The 16,956-nt window shown below is 55.0% G+C and overlaps 2 protein-coding genes across 13 annotated transcripts in view; one reads left to right on the top strand and one right to left on the bottom strand.

The window, feature by feature from the left end:
- FPGS (folylpolyglutamate synthase) overlaps positions 1–15,502 on the top strand; it is a 26,023-nt gene extending 10,521 nt beyond the window's left edge. Inside the window, exons 1-15 of one of the 12 annotated variants that reach the window (XM_014590002.2) lie at positions 3,857–4,090; positions 5,113–5,241; positions 5,324–5,377; positions 5,458–5,522; positions 8,995–9,118; positions 9,258–9,335; positions 9,458–9,519; positions 9,622–9,724; positions 9,937–10,008; positions 10,271–10,418; positions 10,501–10,590; positions 11,323–11,473; positions 11,609–11,684; positions 12,475–12,541; positions 14,627–15,502. In XM_014590002.2, coding sequence (XP_014445488.1) covers positions 3,953–4,090; positions 5,113–5,241; positions 5,324–5,377; positions 5,458–5,522; positions 8,995–9,118; positions 9,258–9,335; positions 9,458–9,519; positions 9,622–9,724; positions 9,937–10,008; positions 10,271–10,418; positions 10,501–10,590; positions 11,323–11,473; positions 11,609–11,684; positions 12,475–12,541; positions 14,627–15,036 — 1,767 coding nt within the window. In that variant the 5' untranslated portion in view covers positions 3,857–3,952 and the 3' untranslated portion in view covers positions 15,037–15,502. Of the gene's footprint in view, positions 1–3,811; positions 4,091–4,221; positions 4,410–5,112; positions 5,242–5,323; positions 5,378–5,457; positions 5,523–8,994; positions 9,119–9,257; positions 9,336–9,457; positions 9,520–9,621; positions 9,725–9,845; positions 10,015–10,270; positions 10,419–10,500; positions 10,591–11,322; positions 11,474–11,608; positions 11,685–12,474; positions 12,542–14,626 lie in introns of those variants that run through there. The other 11 variants (XM_014590003.2, XM_006154061.3, XM_006154062.3 and 8 more) reach the window with 11 other exon arrangements.
- Positions 15,503–16,109: 607 nt separating this feature from the next.
- Positions 16,110–16,956, bottom strand: part of ENG (endoglin) — a 41,362-nt gene continuing 40,515 nt past the window's right edge. The window contains exon 15 of the mRNA XM_006154069.2: positions 16,110–16,947. Within this exon, the coding sequence (XP_006154131.1) occupies positions 16,823–16,947 (125 nt within the window). The 3' untranslated portion in view covers positions 16,110–16,822. The remainder of the gene's footprint in view (positions 16,948–16,956) is intronic.

The raw sequence follows: 16,956 nt of genomic DNA, 5'->3' as shown, positions 1-16,956 counted from the left end.
GAGAGAGAGAGAGACAGAGAGAGACAGAGAGACAGAAAGTGAGAAATCACCCCCAGGGAGGGTGGCCACGGGATCTTGGGCACGCACGCACATGCGCCCGGAGTGAGTTTTAAGCCACCAGGTCCGGGACGCGAACCGCGGTCGACTACATGGGAGTCCAGCGACATAGCTATTATGCTAACTGCTGGTCCCAGTCAGGGTGGTTCTGATGATCAGTGTCTGTGCGGGGGAGTACTGCTTTGTCAATTTCCCTTTTCTTTGGTGCTTGTCACCCCCTGGACTAGGACCTTGACATCTGTCCCTCACGGTGTCCCCAGCATACAGCAGGGCTGGCCCAGGGACAGCGTCCCACTGAAATGTGTAACTGGACTGCAGCCCGTTCCCTTGGGAGGGTGCAGGTTCAAGCAGGCCCCTGCAGCCTTCCCTTGGATCCCTCCCAACCCTCCACCCACACTGCCATCCGCCTCTGGAGGCAACCACGCCCACTTGCCAGCTCCTCTACGCCCTTGTCTGCTCTTCTCTCCAGGCAATGGCTGGTTTCCATTGTTCTTCCTGGAGAGGACAGAATGTCTTCAAGGCCGCACTGAACGCCAAGGGCTCTCTCTCCAGGCTTATGAGGAAGGTGCCTATGACATTCCCCATTTCCTTCTGTGAACTTTTGAGGCTTTTCAAATGAAAAGCAGTTATGCAAAGGATCTGGGTGGAGTATAAAGGAAATGGAAGTAGCTTTGGAAGATAAGAAAAATGCTCAAAAAAAGAAAAAAGAAAAATGCTCAGTCTCCTTGAAATAAAATAAGTGCAAAAATAACTACTCCTAGAATCCATTTTCCCACCCATCTGATTGGCAGGGATCAAAGCCGGCTAACAGTCTGTGCTGGGGAAGGTGTGAGGAAACAGCTGGCTTATGCCTGGCTGGAGGGGGACACTGGTATTGTTCTTCTGGAGGACAATGTGGCAAAGAAAGTGTCAAATGCAAATCACCTGTGACCCAGGAATTGCACTTCTTAGAACCGATCCATCAGATATGCTCAGGAGGGAAGGAGATGACGTGAAGCCTTACCTACTGCAGCATCGCATTGCTCATGACGGCAGAACGCTGGAGACAAACTACACAGGTGTCAGTAGGAGACAGGCTGAGTGTGCCATGGCAGCCCACAGAGTGGAGTACTACGCAGCTCCCAAAAGACAAATAAGCCAGTGGGGTGGCTCCTGCATAGCAACACAGTCCAGAATACCTTCTTGCATATAAAAGCATGTGAGAGAACTAGAACGCAGACTCAGACACTAGCCTGCTGCTGTCTTGAGTATGAAAGGGAAATCAACACACAGCTGTGTAATTGCTTCTAAGTCTGTAAGTCTCTGGAAAGATCCTAAGAAACTGGTAACATTGATTGCCTTGGGGGAGGGCTATTAGGGAACGTGGGCTGCCGGGGGAGGGGGGGGGAAGGCTTTTTGTTTTACCCTTTTATGTAAATGAACTATTTGAATGAGATAATGTATTATTCATCCCAAACAAATGAAGCTTTTTTTTTTTTTTTTGCTAGAGAGTGTGCGCTTGCCAGAGAGAGAGCAAGAGAAAACACCCACAATGGAGCATGATCACATCAAAATCCTTTTTCCTTCATTTTTTCACCTCATCAGGATTTAGGGCATGCATACATGCGCACCCAGTGTGTTTTTCAAGCTGCTAAGCTGCTAGGGCTGGGATGGGATCAGGCACCCTTAACCACTGAGCTACTAGGTGGGCCCTATCTTAGAATTTCTCTTCTTCTTCTTCTTTTATTTTTTATTTAAAGAATTATATCATTTAACTTTATTTATTTATTTAATTTGACCAGAGAGGGACAGAGCAAGAGAGAGAGAGAAAGTGAGAAAGCGAGCTGCCAGGTCCAGGACTCAAACCGTGGTTGGATATGTGGGAGTCCAGCACCCTTAACCACCACGCCACCTGCCAGGTCCCCCTCCCCGTTTTTTTAAGAGAGATTTTTGCTATAGGGTCTGTGTGCTTGCCAGAGAGACAGAAAGTGAGAAGTCATCCCCAGGGGGGATGGCCACACCGCAATCCCATTTCCTCTAGGGATTTTGGGCACACAGGCACATGCGCCTGGTATGAGTTTTAAGCCCACAGATCTGGGACTCAAACTGAGGTCGACTACATGGGATTCCAGCGACATAACCATTACACCATCCGCTGGGCCCTCTGTCATGTTTTTCAAGCTGCTGGGTCCAGGACTTGAATGTGGAGTCAGCCAAGTGGAATCCAGTGCCTTCGTCACCACATCACTCGCTGGCCTGGAAAAAAATCTTATGATTATGTTTATACACTTACTGAATTATAAACATGTATGTATAGCTAGAGAGAAAGTTTAAATGATAGAAAAGGGGAAACATGAGAGAAAAGGACTTTTCTACCTCTCATAGGGCTGGGGAGGTGGGGCTGGCAGCCTGTGAGGATCAGAAGTCCAGCCAAGACAGCACTTGCTTATTTAAATATCAGTCTCTGGTAAATATTTACCCCCAGTGCAGGAAAGAGGGAGGAGGAGAGAGGTCCTGAACCCGCACCAGTCATTTGAAAGCTCCCTTTTTTTTTTTTTTGGAGAGGTTTTCGCTATAGGGCGCGTGCGCTCGCCAGACAGACAGAGAGAGACATAGAGACAGAAAGCGAGAAATCACCCCCCAGAGGGGATGGTCACGCCGCAATCCCTTCTCCTCCATTCTCCTCTCGGGATCTTGGGCACGCACGCACACGCGCCCGGCGTGAGATTTAAGCCACCGGGTCCGGGACGTGAACCGCGGTTGACTACGTGGGAGTCCAGCGACACAGCCATTACGCTAACTGCTGGTTCCCGAAAGCTCCCTTTATATGAGGAGTTCCCTAATGGGTTATTCTCAGCTCTTTCCTCCCTTCATCTGGGCCTCAGCTGTCAAAAGGATTTCCCCATGTTGCTGTTTCAGGGTGGCAGATGGGATTAAGAAGGTCAGAGACGGTAAAGGGTGCTCAAAACTCCAGAGAAATCAAGGTCCTCCTCACCCAGAGATAGGAAAGGTGACAGCTCCTCCCCGACCAGGTGGCCCCAAAACCCATTCACACAGCAGCAGCCAGTGGGAGCTTCCCAAGTGCAAATCCGATCAGATCATCCACCCCTCCTTAAAACCATCTCATTGCCATCCAATTTTAATCCGAATTCTCTGGCTGCAAGGCCCTGCTGAATCAGAAATACTGGCACGCTAAGCGCCAGGCCCAACCAGGTGGAACTGCAGTTCTCTCTGGCACCTAGTTTTTTTTGTTTTGTTTTGTTTTGTTTTTGTTTTTTCCCTCTCCAATCTTTTGCCTGGAAACTTTTTCTCCGATACTGTCATTGTGATAACTTCCCCCATGCAACAGGCCTCAGCCGCTGGGATGTCGCTTCTGCCAGGAAACCTTCCCAGACTCCTCATACCAGTTAGGTGCCACAGTAATCAGAGTGCCTCGGCTTTGGCTGTCAGATACATGAGGGCAGTCCCTCCTGCCTGTCTCCGCGTTGAGTCGGGGCGTTTTGGGGCCAAGACTCGATGACGTCCACAAGGTGCCCGCCAGCTCTGTCATTCTATCCCGACTGGGAGCTTGTTCTAGCCTGGAGCAGAGGCTGAGGGCAGATGACTGGGCCTGGCTATTTTGGGACGTGCGGCCGGGTCTTTGGGAGGATGGTGACGAATGGCGAGCGTATTCCTTTAAGGGAGAGGAGGGCCCCAGAAGCGTGCCCCTCACAAAGGTGGACGAAGCCCAGCCCGGCGGGATGTCTGCCCCTCACAAGGATGGCCCCCGCGGTAGGCGCGGGATTCTGATTGGTGCAGGTGGATGTACGGGGTGGCGCTGATTGGCGGAGACGGGGGCGTGTCGGGACGAGACGAGGCGGGGCGGAGCCCCGGGCCCTCCCTCCGGGCCCAGAATGCCGCCGGCCTTGCCAGGACTATGTCGCAGGCACGGAGCCACCTGCGCGCTGCTCTGTCCCTGGCAGCGGTGTCCGCACGCGGCTCAACGGCTGGGGTCATGGCGCGGCGTGGACTGAGCGCGCGGCCTGCGCCTCAAGAGCCTGGCATGGAGTATCAGGTATCCGGCGGCCTGCGGGCGACCTTGTGATGACACGTGGGCAGGGCCTGAGCCGCACTGCATCCCGGCCCCGCCTGCTGAGGGGGGGACCTGGAGCCAGCGACTAGGAGACTCGAGGGGGGTGGGAACATCCTGCAGTCCAGGGGTGGGAATAGGGACCAGGAAGTTGGGCTTGGGCGGCCGGATCTGGGAATTCTGAGACTGTAATGGCCGGCGGGTAGAGGGCGGGAACGAGCCTGGTGGTAGGACCGAGAGGTCCAGAGGCTCAGCTGAGATTCTGGAGTTTCACTGACCCCCGAGTCCGAGCCGGCAGCGGAAGGCGAGGAAATGGGGAGGGAAGGGAGTCTGGAGTTCAGACTTGAAAAACCCAGGAGTGTAAATCTGGGGGTGGGTTGTCCAGGATTCAGAAGTTTGGAGATCCAAGTGCCTGGAATTGCAGGGCAGGCAGGAATCAGGAGCTGTGTAGAGCCCAAGAATCTGGAGCCCTGGGGGAAAATAAACAGCACCCCGACTCCCACCCCATTGGGGACTCTGTTGAGGCTCTGTGACCCAAGGCACACCCCTCCTCCCTCCTAGCCCTCTTCTCTCCCCATCTGGTTGTGTCCAGCAGCTCTTTTCTGGGTCAGAATGTGGAACCCAAGACTCCTCAAGGTTGGGCCCGGAGGCCTCCAGGAATGATAAGGCTTGTGTGGCTCTGATGCCATCCTAGCAGGGGCCCAAAATAGTGTGGACCCCATTGGAAGGGGTGAGGGCAAAGGCCCAGGGGTGAAACAGATGTACAGATAGCAAGGCTAGCCCCATTAATCTTGCTTCATTCTTGGCCTGATGCTCCCTGGGTGGGGCTGAACTGCCCCAGGCTGCTGTCTTGCTAGATCTGGGAAGATGCCACTTCTCTCTCCAGTCGCTTAACTTGAAGGCTGGGCCCATGCTGCCCTCGCTTCGCCACTGGTGTGCTGGGTGGTGCCTCGGTCCCTGTAGTTCCTTAGTGAGCCGTAACCCGTGTTCTGGGGACTGGTTGCTAGGATGCCGTCCGCATGCTCAACACCCTGCAGACCAATGCCGGCTACCTGGAGCAGGTGAAGCGCCAGCGGGGCGACCCCCAGACACAGCTGGAAGCCATGGAACTGTACCTGGCACGGAGTGGGCTGCAGGTAAGAGGGGAGGGACCGTGATCATCTCCCACCCTGTCTGTGAGTCCTGTAGCTGAGGTGGGGACCTTGTCTATCTTGCTAGGTGGAGGACTTGGACCAGCTGAACATCATCCACGTCACTGGGACCAAGGGGAAGGTAGGGGGCAGGACCCAGGGTGGGCTGTCTGCTTGCTGGGCTGCTGGGTGGCCTGCCTGGACAAAACCTTTTCTTCCTAGGGCTCCACCTGTGCCTTCACTGAATGCATTCTTCGAAGCTATGGCCTGAAGACAGGTTTCTTTAGGTACTGAGGTGTGGGGGGTTGTGGTGTCCCTGACCTCTCTGGAGGGCTGTGGAGCCAGCCCATACTTAAGGGCCATGGCCAAGCAAGAGGTCAGCATTTATTCATTCAACAAACAATTAGCACTTCCCATATTGGCCCAAGTTTATGGCAGTCCTGAGTTTACAGAATGAAAAAAATAAAATGAAGAGAAGGGCTCTTGTATGCTAGCCAGAGAAAGAGAGAGGGAAAGAAAACCCCCCCCCACCCCCACCACCACCCCCGAAAAACTGGGCATGTCACAACCCCTCCATTCTCCTCTCCATCCTCCTCTCTGGATTTTGGGCACACAGGCACACACACCTGGCATGTTTTTCAAGCCACCAGCTGTGGGATTGAATTGTACAGTTGGCTCTGTGGGATCCAGCACCTTAACACTGCGCCACCTGCTGGCCTCCCAAATACAATTTTCAAATCATAAAAACTTTGTTATCCGAGTAGCAAGTGGCATGGTGGTTAAGGGTGCTAGACTTCCACATGGTCAACTGCAGTCTGAGTCCCAGACCTGGTGGCTTCTTTCTCACTCTCCCTCTCTCTCTCACTCTGTCCCTTTCTGGTCAAATTAAAATAAATAAAGTTAAATAAAATAATTATAAAAAATTTTTTTTGTTATCAACTAGGCTGTCTTTGCAGTAAGGAGCAGAAATCTGTCTTGTGAGGGCTTACACAGTAAGGGTGGTTGTTGCTGTTCCTGTCAAGGCCTACCCAGGTGGGCAGCAGGGCCCTGCCAGCCACAGCTGTAGCATTCGTGTGCCATTTTGGTTATGCTCCGATACCAAGACTCACATGGGAGGAACAGGAAGTAGAACATGACTGGGTCCTCCCACTGCTATACGTGCCTCTTCTGAGCTGGTCCCAGTAGAGCATGGGATCAGCCTGCAGGTTATTTCCCCAGGATTTGTTCCCTAGGGTTGAGGTATCCAAGATTTTTGCTCCTTTTTTTTGGAGAGGTTTTTGCTGTAGAGCGCATGCACTCACCAGAAAGACAGAAACAGAGAAACAGAAAGCGAGAAATCACCTCCCAGAGGGGATGGCCACGCCGCAGTCCCCTCTCCTCCAGTCTCCTCTCGAGATTTTGAGCACGCACACACACGCGCCAGCATGAGTTTTAAGCCACCAGGTCTGGGACTTGAACTATGGTCAACTACCTGGGAGTCCATCCACATAGCCATTACGCCAACTGCTGGTCCCGATTTTTCTTCTTTTTATTTACTTTTTATTTTTCAGGTTTTTGTTACAGGGCAGGTGTGCTCACCAGAGAGAGAGACAGTGAGAAGGAAAGTGAGAAATCACTCCCCAGGGGGGATGGCCACACTGCAGTCTCTCCTCCTTCTCCCCTTCTCAGGATTTTGGGCACACACGCACATGCATCTGGTGCAATATTCAAGCCGCTGGTCCAAAATTAGAACCGTAGAGTCGACTCTGTGGGGTCCAGCACCTTAACCCCCGTGCCACCTGCTGGCCCACCACTCTTTATTTTACCTGTCCCCTTAGGGCACCTTTATGAGCATCTGAAACCAGCTGACCAAGGTCATTTCAGACCAGCATGTCTTCCCAGACAGTTCTTTATGCAAAAGAAAGAACAGGAAAGAAGGACTCATTATAGGAGAGGGTCTTGAGGATTCAGACCTAAGGTGGCATCAATCTGTCTTCTAAAATGATATTTTGGGTGAAAACCCTAACCTTCACCTGTGGCCTGAGGGCTGACCCAGATGCAGCTTGAACCCAGTAGACTGTGTCTTGTCCTCGAGGTGGACAGATGGACACTGTGACATGGGGCACATGTTAACAGAGTAGTTCATGGTGTGTGCTGGGGAGAGCGAGGGCCTGTCAGAGCCCAGAAATCATGCGAGACTAGCCTGGGAGCCAGGGTCCTGGGGGTAGAAAGGGGAGATGGGGACTAGAGGGACAGACCTAGTCCAGAAACAAGAGACACAGGAGAGGGGAGGCATGAGGCCAGTGGCATCATCCCCTGCAAGGCCTGGGGAGGCTGTGGTGAGTAGCTGGGACCCTCTTGAAGGCAGTGGGACCATAAAGGCATTTTCAGCAGGGGAGTGACATGATCAGATCTGTGTTTCTTTTTTTTTTTAGCATGAGTTTTAAGCCACCAGGTCTGGGACTTGAACTATGGTCAACTACCTGGGAGTCCATCCACATAGCCATTACGCCAACTGCTGGTCCCGATTTTTCTTCTTTTTATTTACTTTTTATTTTTCAGGTTTTTGTTACAGGGCAGGTGTGCTCACCAGAGAGAGAGACAGTGAGAAGGAAAGTGAGAAATCACTCCCCAGGGGGGATGGCCACACTGCAGTCTCTCCTCCTTCTCCCCTTCTCAGGATTTTGGGCACACACGCACATGCATCTGGTGCAATATTCAAGCCGCTGGTCCAAAATTAGAACCGTAGAGTCGACTCTGTGGGGTCCAGCACCTTAACCCCCGTGCCACCTGCTGGCCCACCACTCTTTATTTTACCTGTCCCCTTAGGGCACCTTTATGAGCATCTGAAACCAGCTGACCAAGGTCATTTCAGACCAGCATGTCTTCCCAGACAGTTCTTTATGCAAAAGAAAGAACAGGAAAGAAGGACTCATTATAGGAGAGGGTCTTGAGGATTCAGACCTAAGGTGGCATCAATCTGTCTTCTAAAATGATATTTTGGGTGAAAACCCTAACCTTCACCTGTGGCCTGAGGGCTGACCCAGATGCAGCTTGAACCCAGTAGACTGTGTCTTGTCCTCGAGGTGGACAGATGGACACTGTGACATGGGGCACATGTTAACAGAGTAGTTCATGGTGTGTGCTGGGGAGAGCGAGGGCCTGTCAGAGCCCAGAAATCATGCGAGACTAGCCTGGGAGCCAGGGTCCTGGGGGTAGAAAGGGGAGATGGGGACTAGAGGGACAGACCTAGTCCAGAAACAAGAGACACAGGAGAGGGGAGGCATGAGGCCAGTGGCATCATCCCCTGCAAGGCCTGGGGAGGCTGTGGTGAGTAGCTGGGACCCTCTTGAAGGCAGTGGGACCATAAAGGCATTTTCAGCAGGGGAGTGACATGATCAGATCTGTGTTTCTTTTTTTTTTTTGCAATTTTTTTTTTTGAGAGGTTTTTGCTATAGGGCTCATGTGCTCACCAGAAAGACAGAGAAAGAGAGATAGAAAGTGAGAAATCACCCCCCCAGGGAGGATGGCCATGCTGCAATCCTTTCTCTTCCATATCCTCTTGGGATCTTGGGCACACATGCACATGCGCCCGGCGTGAGTTTAAGCCACTGGGTCTGGGACTTGAACCATGGTCAACTATATGGGAGTCCAGCGATATAGCCATTACGCCAACTGCTGGTCCTCAGATCTGTGTTTCTAAGAGGCGAGTCTAACTGAAGGGCAGGGAAGGCTAGGGGCTTGGGAGGGAAGCCCCGATGACCCCAGGTCTCCCGGCAGCTCTCCCCACCTGGTGCAGGTGCGTGAGCGGATCCGCATCAACGGGCAGCCCATCAGTCCCGAGCTGTTCACCAAGCACTTCTGGCGCCTCTACCACCGGCTGGAAGAAACCAAGGTGCCCTGGGTAGGAGGGCTGGGGGGTCGAAGTGGGTATCGGGATGCCGGAGTGGGGGAATAGACCCAGAGACGCTGGACGACCCAGGGCCCCATTCCCCAGAGCACAGGTTGTGGGGCTCTGGGTCTGATGCAGTTCTCTGCTGTAGGACGGCAGCTGTGTCTCCATGCCTGCCTACTTCCGCTTCCTGACCCTCATGGCCTTTCACGTCTTCCTCCAAGAGAAGGTGCATGCCCACTCCCCAGAACCCTGCATCTGACCTTGGGGGACGGGAACCTCAGCCTGCTGGGAGGGCCCTCTGCTCCTGTGTGGCATCCAGCCACTGCCATGCCCTCTGGTCTTTTGCAGGTAGACCTGGCAGTGGTGGAAGTGGGCATTGGCGGGGCCTATGATTGCACCAACATCATCAGGTGAGGGTGGCTGCTTGGGGAGTGGGCTGGCAGCAGGAGCCCAGGCCTCACCCACTGCCCCTGGGCCAGGACAGGGCTTCATGGCTCTTTCATCTTCTGCAGGAAGCCTGTGGTGTGCGGTGTCTCCGCTCTTGGCATTGATCACACCAGCCTTCTGGGGGACACGGTGGAGAAGATCGCATGGCAGAAGGGGGGCATCTTTAAGGTGAGCAGGCTGGCTGTGGAGGGGAGGACGAGGTCCTGGGTATCAGTGGGGTCCATTCTTGTCCCACCTCGGCTGTGTGACTGGAGCAAGTGAGGCCCTCTCCAGCCTCGACCTTCCACAGGCTGAGTGGAGCCTGGACTCAGGGACGTGTGAGGCAGAGATGGAGCGTACAGGCCCTCGGCAGCCCCATCTCAGTTTTCCTGGCCCCACAGCATGGTGTCCCGGCCTTTACTGTGCTCCAGCCCGAAGGACCCCTGGCAGTGCTGAGGGATCGAGCCCGGCAGGTCTCTGTGAGTGACTGGAATGGGGTGGCGGGTGGGTGCTTATGGGTGCATATGTCTACCTGGCTGGCAAGGCACGTTCTCCTTTGGGCCTCAGTTTGCTTGTCTGTAAAGGAGGGAGCTGGGCTGGCTGCTCAGTCCTGGGTGCAAGGCTGGGTGGCTTCTGGTTGGTAGGTAGAGTGGGAGGGCAGATGGGATCAGGAAGGGCCTACTGGCCTGCGTGGCAGTGGCAGTACTGCTGACCAGCTGCTGCCTGTCTCTGTAGTGCCCTCTCTACCTGTGCCCACCCCTGGAAGCCCTGGAGGAAGGGGGGCCGCCACTGACCCTGGGCCTGGAGGGAGAGCACCAGCGGTCCAATGCTTCCTTGGCCCTGCAGCTGGCCCGCTGCTGGCTGCAGCAGCAGGACCACCAGGGTGAGTGGGCAGGCAGGTGGGCAGGCCCACATGGAGCTGGCCTTGAGGGTCCTGAGCACTCATGGTCTCACACTCCCCACAGGCATTGGGGAGCTGACGGCCTCCAGGCCAAGCCTCCCACGGCAGCTGTCCCTGGCACCAGTGTTCCAGCCCACGGCCCACATGCGGCGTGGTGAGTTGGGCCTTCCTGCCCAGCAGGTTTCCCTGCGTTCCTTCAGGTGTTCCTTTCCATTTCCGTTTGGGGGTACCTGAGAGAAAGACTCTGAAGTCAACACCTCTCTGACCTTGAGCTCATGGGTTCGTTCTGAACTCGGTTTCCTCTTCTGCCAAGTGAGATAATGATAGGACCTGCTGCCCAGGGTAGTTGTGAGGACGCAGAGAGTTGACGTCACTAAGGTGCTCAGCCCAGAGGCTGGGTTTGGGATAAATGCCCAGCCAGTGGTAGCTGTTGTCACTGTCATTGTCATCATCAGCCCATGAGGATGGTGATGCTATCATCTGTTCTTACCTCCCCTAAAGCGTTCAGCACATAGTAGGTGCTCAAACAAATGTTTCCCGTGTGCCTGCTGTATGCCAGGTCCATGTCAGGGGTTGGTGACATTGCCCAGACCCCAGGTAGGTATCCGATTACATACTGGCCTCCGAGTTGCTTGCTCTGTAAACTGAGGCTGTCAGGTGGGAGTAACAGTGAGATAACAGCCCTTTCTAAGGGTTGCCCGGGACATTCCACCGCTCAGACCACTGGAGCGGTGCCTGGTGCTAGAAGAGGCTCTCGGCTGGAGAGGACAGCCTGCGGGAAGAGCCCCTGGGCGCCTGTGCAGTTAGGGACTGCTGGAGACCATCCTCCCGGAGGGAGGGCTTTTTCTTGGCGGCCACTGTAGGACCACCTTGCTTACTGCCCCAGGGCTGAGGGAAACGGAGTGGCCGGGCCGGACGCAGGTGCTGCGGCGCGGGCCCCTCACCTGGTATCTGGACGGCGCGCACACCACCAGCAGCGTGCAGGCCTGTGTGCGCTGGTTTCGCCAGGCGCTGCAGGGCCGCGTGAGACCAAGCGGGTGAGCGCCGGACGTGGGCGGAGCCTAGGGCGGAGTGTGGGCGGGGCCCAGGTAGGGGCGGGGCCTGGGCAGGGCCAGTGGGTAGGCGGAACTAGCGAGGCTGCTCTCTTGACCAGCTCCTTTCCCGTGGCGCAGGGGTCCTGAGGTGCGTGTCTTACTCTTCAACTCCACCGGGGACCGGGACCCGGCGGCCCTTCTGAAGCTGCTGCAGGTGAGGGTCCTAGTTGGGGATAGGCTGCAAGCAGCCCAGCAGCCCCGATTCTGGCTGTGCGACCCCTCGTAGGGGCCTCGGTTTCTTACACCAAAATGGTGTCCATCCCCTCCCTTGACTCCTACTGAGTGTTGAGTGTGAAAGCACTGGGCTCCTGGGGAAGTCCAGGCATAGGCCTTGCACTCGTTCTCTGTGGTCGACTCAAGCTCAGGGTTAGAGGGAGGACCACATAGTGGTTAGAAATGCGGGCTCTGGTCTCGCTTGTCATGCCCCTACCCTGGGCCAGAGATGGCCTCGGTTTATCTCCCCACCAAGAGAGGGCCTGCCGCTGGAGTTTGGTTTGTGTCACTGGGCTGTAAAACACATACAGACCCTTTTTTCCCTGGGGAAACTGAGGCCGAGTGTTGAGTGCCCAAGTGGCTCCTCGGGGTCATCCCCATTTCCCAGGCTGGGAAGCTAAGGCTGTTGGGATCCAGTGCCTCCCCCATTTGTGCCAACAGCTTTTCCCCAGCCTGGATTGGGGGGCTGCTCACTAGCTGGGTGACCTTAGCAAGTCTAGTCTTAGCCTTGTCACCTGCCCCGCCCCCCCAGCCTCTATCCCCGGAGAAGGCCATGCCTTCACTCCCCAGGGTATACTGAGGCAGATGGGGTGGGTGGGGGGACTGAGGACTGATTTATCAGTCCAGTTTAGCCTGGGGTTAGAGGGCAGCATCTCCAGAGATGTGGGCTTGGGGTTGGGGGGCATCCTCTTGTGGGGGCTGACACCAAGTCTTTCCCCTTGGCCTTCTAGCCTTGCCAGTTTGACTATGCCGTCTTCTGCCCCAACCTGACAGAGGTGTCACCCATGGGCAGTGCAGGTGAGAGGTGGCAGCCATGATTCCTGGGGGTTCACTGCTCTGCTGGTGACAGTGGGGTTTCTGAACTGGGGGCCTGGGGTATGAGGTAGCTTTGCTTTGTTATATAAAACCCCTTGGCATACTTTGGATTTTGTACAGTGTAGCAGCAGTACTAAAAGGAATTATTGGGGAGGACATTTTTCAGTTACAGCCCACTGGTTGCTGAGTTCAATTTAGTGTCTCTGAGTCAGTTTTTTTTTTTTTTTTTTTTACTTTAAATGAACTAGAGTAGAATAGAAAAAAATCAGTGTATGGAGACCAGCAGGTGGCATGGTGGTTAAAGTGCTGGACACTCCCACATGGTGACCACGGTTCTAGTCCCAGACTTGGTGGCTTGCTTTCTCACTTTTCCTCTCTCTCTCTCTCTGGTCAAATTAAAATAAATGAATGACTAAAGAAATTTTAAAAAAGTAAAAAGAAAAAAATTAGTGTGTGGGGCCAGCAGATGGTGTGATGGTTAAGGTGCTGGACTCCAACATGGCTGACTACGGTTTGAGCCGTGGACCCGGCAGCTTGAAAAATCATGTTGGGCGCATGTGCATGCATGCCCAAAATTCTGAGAGGAAGGTAGATGCGAAAGGACTTGACATGGCCATGCTCCCCCGGGGAGTGACGTTTCACTTTCCCTCTCTCTGTCTCTGGCGAACACATGTGCCCTGTGGCAAAAGCCTAGAACAGAAAGATCAGCATGTTTTTCATGAAGTGAAGGTAGATTCTGTCTATGAAGATTCTATTCTGGGAGTATAAGTCTGCATGTTCTGGGTTAAACTTCAGATATTTCTTTTTTGGGAAACAGCAGTTAGCGTAATGGCTATGTCGCTGAACTCCCACGTAGTCGACCGCGGCTCGCGTCCCGGACCCGGTGGCTTAAAACTCACGCTGGGCGCGTGTGCGTGCGTGCCCAAGATCGCGAGAGGAGAATGGAGGAGAAGGGATTGCGGCGTGACCATCCCCCCTGGGGGGGTGATTTCTCGCTTTCTGTCTCTAATATATCTCTGTCTGTCTGGCGAGAGCACGAGCCCTATAGTGAAAATCTCTCCAAAAAAAACCCACCAGATATTTCTTTTTACTGTGCCTCGTGTTTTAAGTTTGAAGTACTGTAAAACACAGTGGCGTGGTGGGGGACAGTGCACGGGAAGACTGTGGTTTCACATCTGGAGACCTCCCCTGAGAATGGGTGCACATGTGTCCTGATCCTAGCTGGTCAGGCAAGGGCAGCAGGGGTAGCTCTCAATGTCTGTGCCCTTTAGGGGGCGCTGTAGCTCTGTCTCTTTCTGTCTCTTTTGCTTATGGAAGAAATTCATCAGACTGACCTGGAGAGTTCTGGGATTTGCCTTATTATCCAGCTTCCCCAGAAATACTCATGGCCGGCCACCTGGTGGTGAATCCCAGCGGATGTCTATTTCACAGAGGGCAGTCCAGCCAGAGGGGAGAAATGGTGCAAAGTTGTGGAGCTAGACTGCCCGGTCCTGCCTTCCATGACCTTGGGCAGGTCACGGAGTCACTGTCTGAGCCTCAGTTTCTTTCTTTCTTTTTTTTTTAAATAATTTAATTTTTATTTATTCATTTATTTTAATTTTACCAGAGAAAGACACAGAAAGAGGGGGAGAGTGAGAAAGTGAGAAAGCAAGCCACCAGGTCTGGGACTTGAACCGTGGTCAGCCATATGGGAGTGTCCAGCGCCTTTACCACCACCCCATCTACTGACCCCTTCTTTCTTTCTTTCTTTAAATAATTATTTAATTAATTAATTATTATTATTTTTTTTTACATGCATTTTGCCAGAAAAAGACAGAGAGGGAGAGGGAGAGGGAGAAAGTAAGCCACCAGGTCCAGGACTCGAACTGCGTCAGCCATGTGGGAATTTCAATGCCCTAACCTCCAAACCACCTGCTGGCCCCCAAGCCTCAGTTTCTTCAGTGTGCACTGTGAAGGCCACTAGCAGTCTGCTGACACGACATGTGCAAAGGCCAGGTGCTGAGCTGGTGCTTTCTCAACCCCCACTTCCCGTCCCCTTTGCTGAAGGCCTGTCTCTGTGCCCCACAGACCAACAGAACTTTACGGTGACGCTGGACCAGGTGCTGCTCCGCTGCCTCGAACACCAGCGGCACTGGAGCCACCTGGATGAGCAGCACACCAGCCCAGATCTCTGGAGCAGCCCCAGCCTGGAACCTGGAGGGTCCGCATCCCTGCTGTTGGCGTCCCACCCACCCATGCCCAGCGGTGCCAGCTCACTTGTCTTCAGCTGTATCTCTCATGCCCTGCAGTGGATCAGCCAAGGCCGGGACCCCGTCTTCCAGCCTCCTCCTCCCCCAAGGGGCCTCCTCGCCCATCCTGTGGCCAGCAGTGGGGCCAGCGAGCTCCGAGAGGCTGCTGCCATCCACGTGCTGGCCCCGCCCAGCCTGCACCTGGTGGGTGGTGTCCTGAAGCTGCTGGAGCCCTCCTTGTCCCAGTAGCCAAGGCGGCAGCGGGGGGAGGCTCCTGGGAGGCAGGGGCCTTTCCCACCTGGCCGGTGTCCTTATGAACTCACATACTAGGTGCCTTCTACTTTCTGCTCCCCTGATTTGATGGACTGGTCCAGAGACCCGGGCTCTGGGTGGTGGAATAGAGGGCGGGGGGCAGGAGGCTGGGAGAGGCCGTCCTCCATCTCCGAGGTCCTGTGTCTTGGCCTTTCCTTCCTCCCGGGACTCTCTGTTGTAGCAGTCTGGCAGCCCCGCCTGTCTCCCTCCCACCCGCCTGCCTCTGGCTCAGGGCCAGCTTATTGTGTGTGCTGCCTGGCCAGGCCTGGGTCCTGCTGGGTGCTGGGCGATAAATTTCCTCTTCCCACTGTCTTCTGGGAAAGGAGAGGGCCCCTGCCGGGGGCACCCTGAGGGCACAGGGTGACTGGAGGGAATTAAAGTCTTTGACTTTTTTTTAAAGACACCACAAAACCTTTGGCTGCCTCTTAACCTCTGGCCCTCAGCAGACAACGAGGATGAGGCTGGTAAAGGAATCGAGTTGTGCAGAGGGAGCTTGGGCTGTGTGGCCTGGGACATCCCTCCCTACCTCCATCCGAGCCAGATGGCTTGTCTGTGACATGAGAAGACCGGACAGATACCTGCTGATGATATGCCAGGCACTTCTTTGCAGAGACCTTGTGACTGAGAGTGATGCCCATTTCACAGATGCAGGAACCGTGGGTTTCTAGAAGCCAGGGGGACCTGTCTACAGTCACACAGCCGATAAGTGGCAGGTGAGGACTCGAACTCAGAGCTGTTGAGGGCCTGTTTTCCAAACCCCAGGGTGAGAGTGGATGGGGCCTTCTGAGTTTGGTTGCTCAGTCCCTTGGTCCCAGGGACACGCTGTGAATGGTAGGCTAATCCAGACCTGCAGTACGTGGCCACCTGCGGCTGTTCAGGGTGTTACCTGCCATCAGGCCAGCCCAGTGGGGACCGAGGACAAGAGCAGCCCTGCTCTGGGCCCGTAGTCCCTCCCATAGCCTCACCCCCATTTTACACGTCCCACCCCTTCTCCCCACCCAGCCCAGTGCTGGTTTCATGGTCTGATTTATTGGTGGCGAATATACAGGGGTGGACCCAGGACACTGGGTGTGGCCTCTCCCCACCTGCTGCCTGCCCAGTGGGCTGGAGGGGGCTTCCGTGTGGCAGTTGCAGTGAGGAGCTGGGCTCCTCTACCTCCGCTGTTCCTTCCCTGCTCTGAGTCCCATCTAAGCACCCCTAAGCCTCTGTTTCTCCCACAAAGTTATGCCGGTCCGGGTGTGGAGGCTGCTGGGACCAGATCCAGGCGGCTCTGGGCTGGCCCCACGTCCATTCCCACAGATGAGGCGTGGCCAGCAGGGTGGGCAAGGCTGGTCAGTTTCAAGTTCTCACCTCCCACCCAGCCCAGCTGTCCAGGGCTGGCACTGGGAGCAGATGATAGACCTGTCGCCCTCAACAGTAGGGACACACAGGGAAGCCGTCTCTCTCTGTGGTCCTGGGCAGCCATGTCCCAGATCCACTGCAGCTGAAAGTTCTAGGGAGTGGGGTGGGGGGACCCCAAGGTGCTCCATGCTGGTGCCCCGCTGGCAGCAGGCCTCTAAGAAAGGCGGGCAGGGCAGGTGCAGAGGGCATGCTCCATCCTTGGCCGCATGGAGGGGCTGTGGTCCCGGGGTGAGTTCATGGCCAGCGGGTCCCAGCTGGCGGCTGCGCAGTCTCTCTTGCCAGGTGCGGGCTGGCTGGGGGCCCCTGTGCTCCACGCTGGGTACTACGCCATGCTGCTGGTGGAGCAGGGGGTGCTCTGGGTGCTCCCAATGCTGTGGTTGGTGCTGCTGCTCTCCGAGGCGGCCGGGGCAGCCACCGCCACCACGGGCTCCCGCTTGCCTAGGGGACCTGGGGGCG

This window comes from Tupaia chinensis, unplaced genomic scaffold (genome assembly GCF_000334495.1).
Source record: "Tupaia chinensis unplaced genomic scaffold, TupChi_1.0 Scaffold000394_1, whole genome shotgun sequence".
Classification (NCBI taxonomy): domain Eukaryota; kingdom Metazoa; phylum Chordata; class Mammalia; order Scandentia; family Tupaiidae; genus Tupaia; species Tupaia belangeri.
This window is presented reverse-complemented; position numbering and strand designations above follow the sequence as displayed.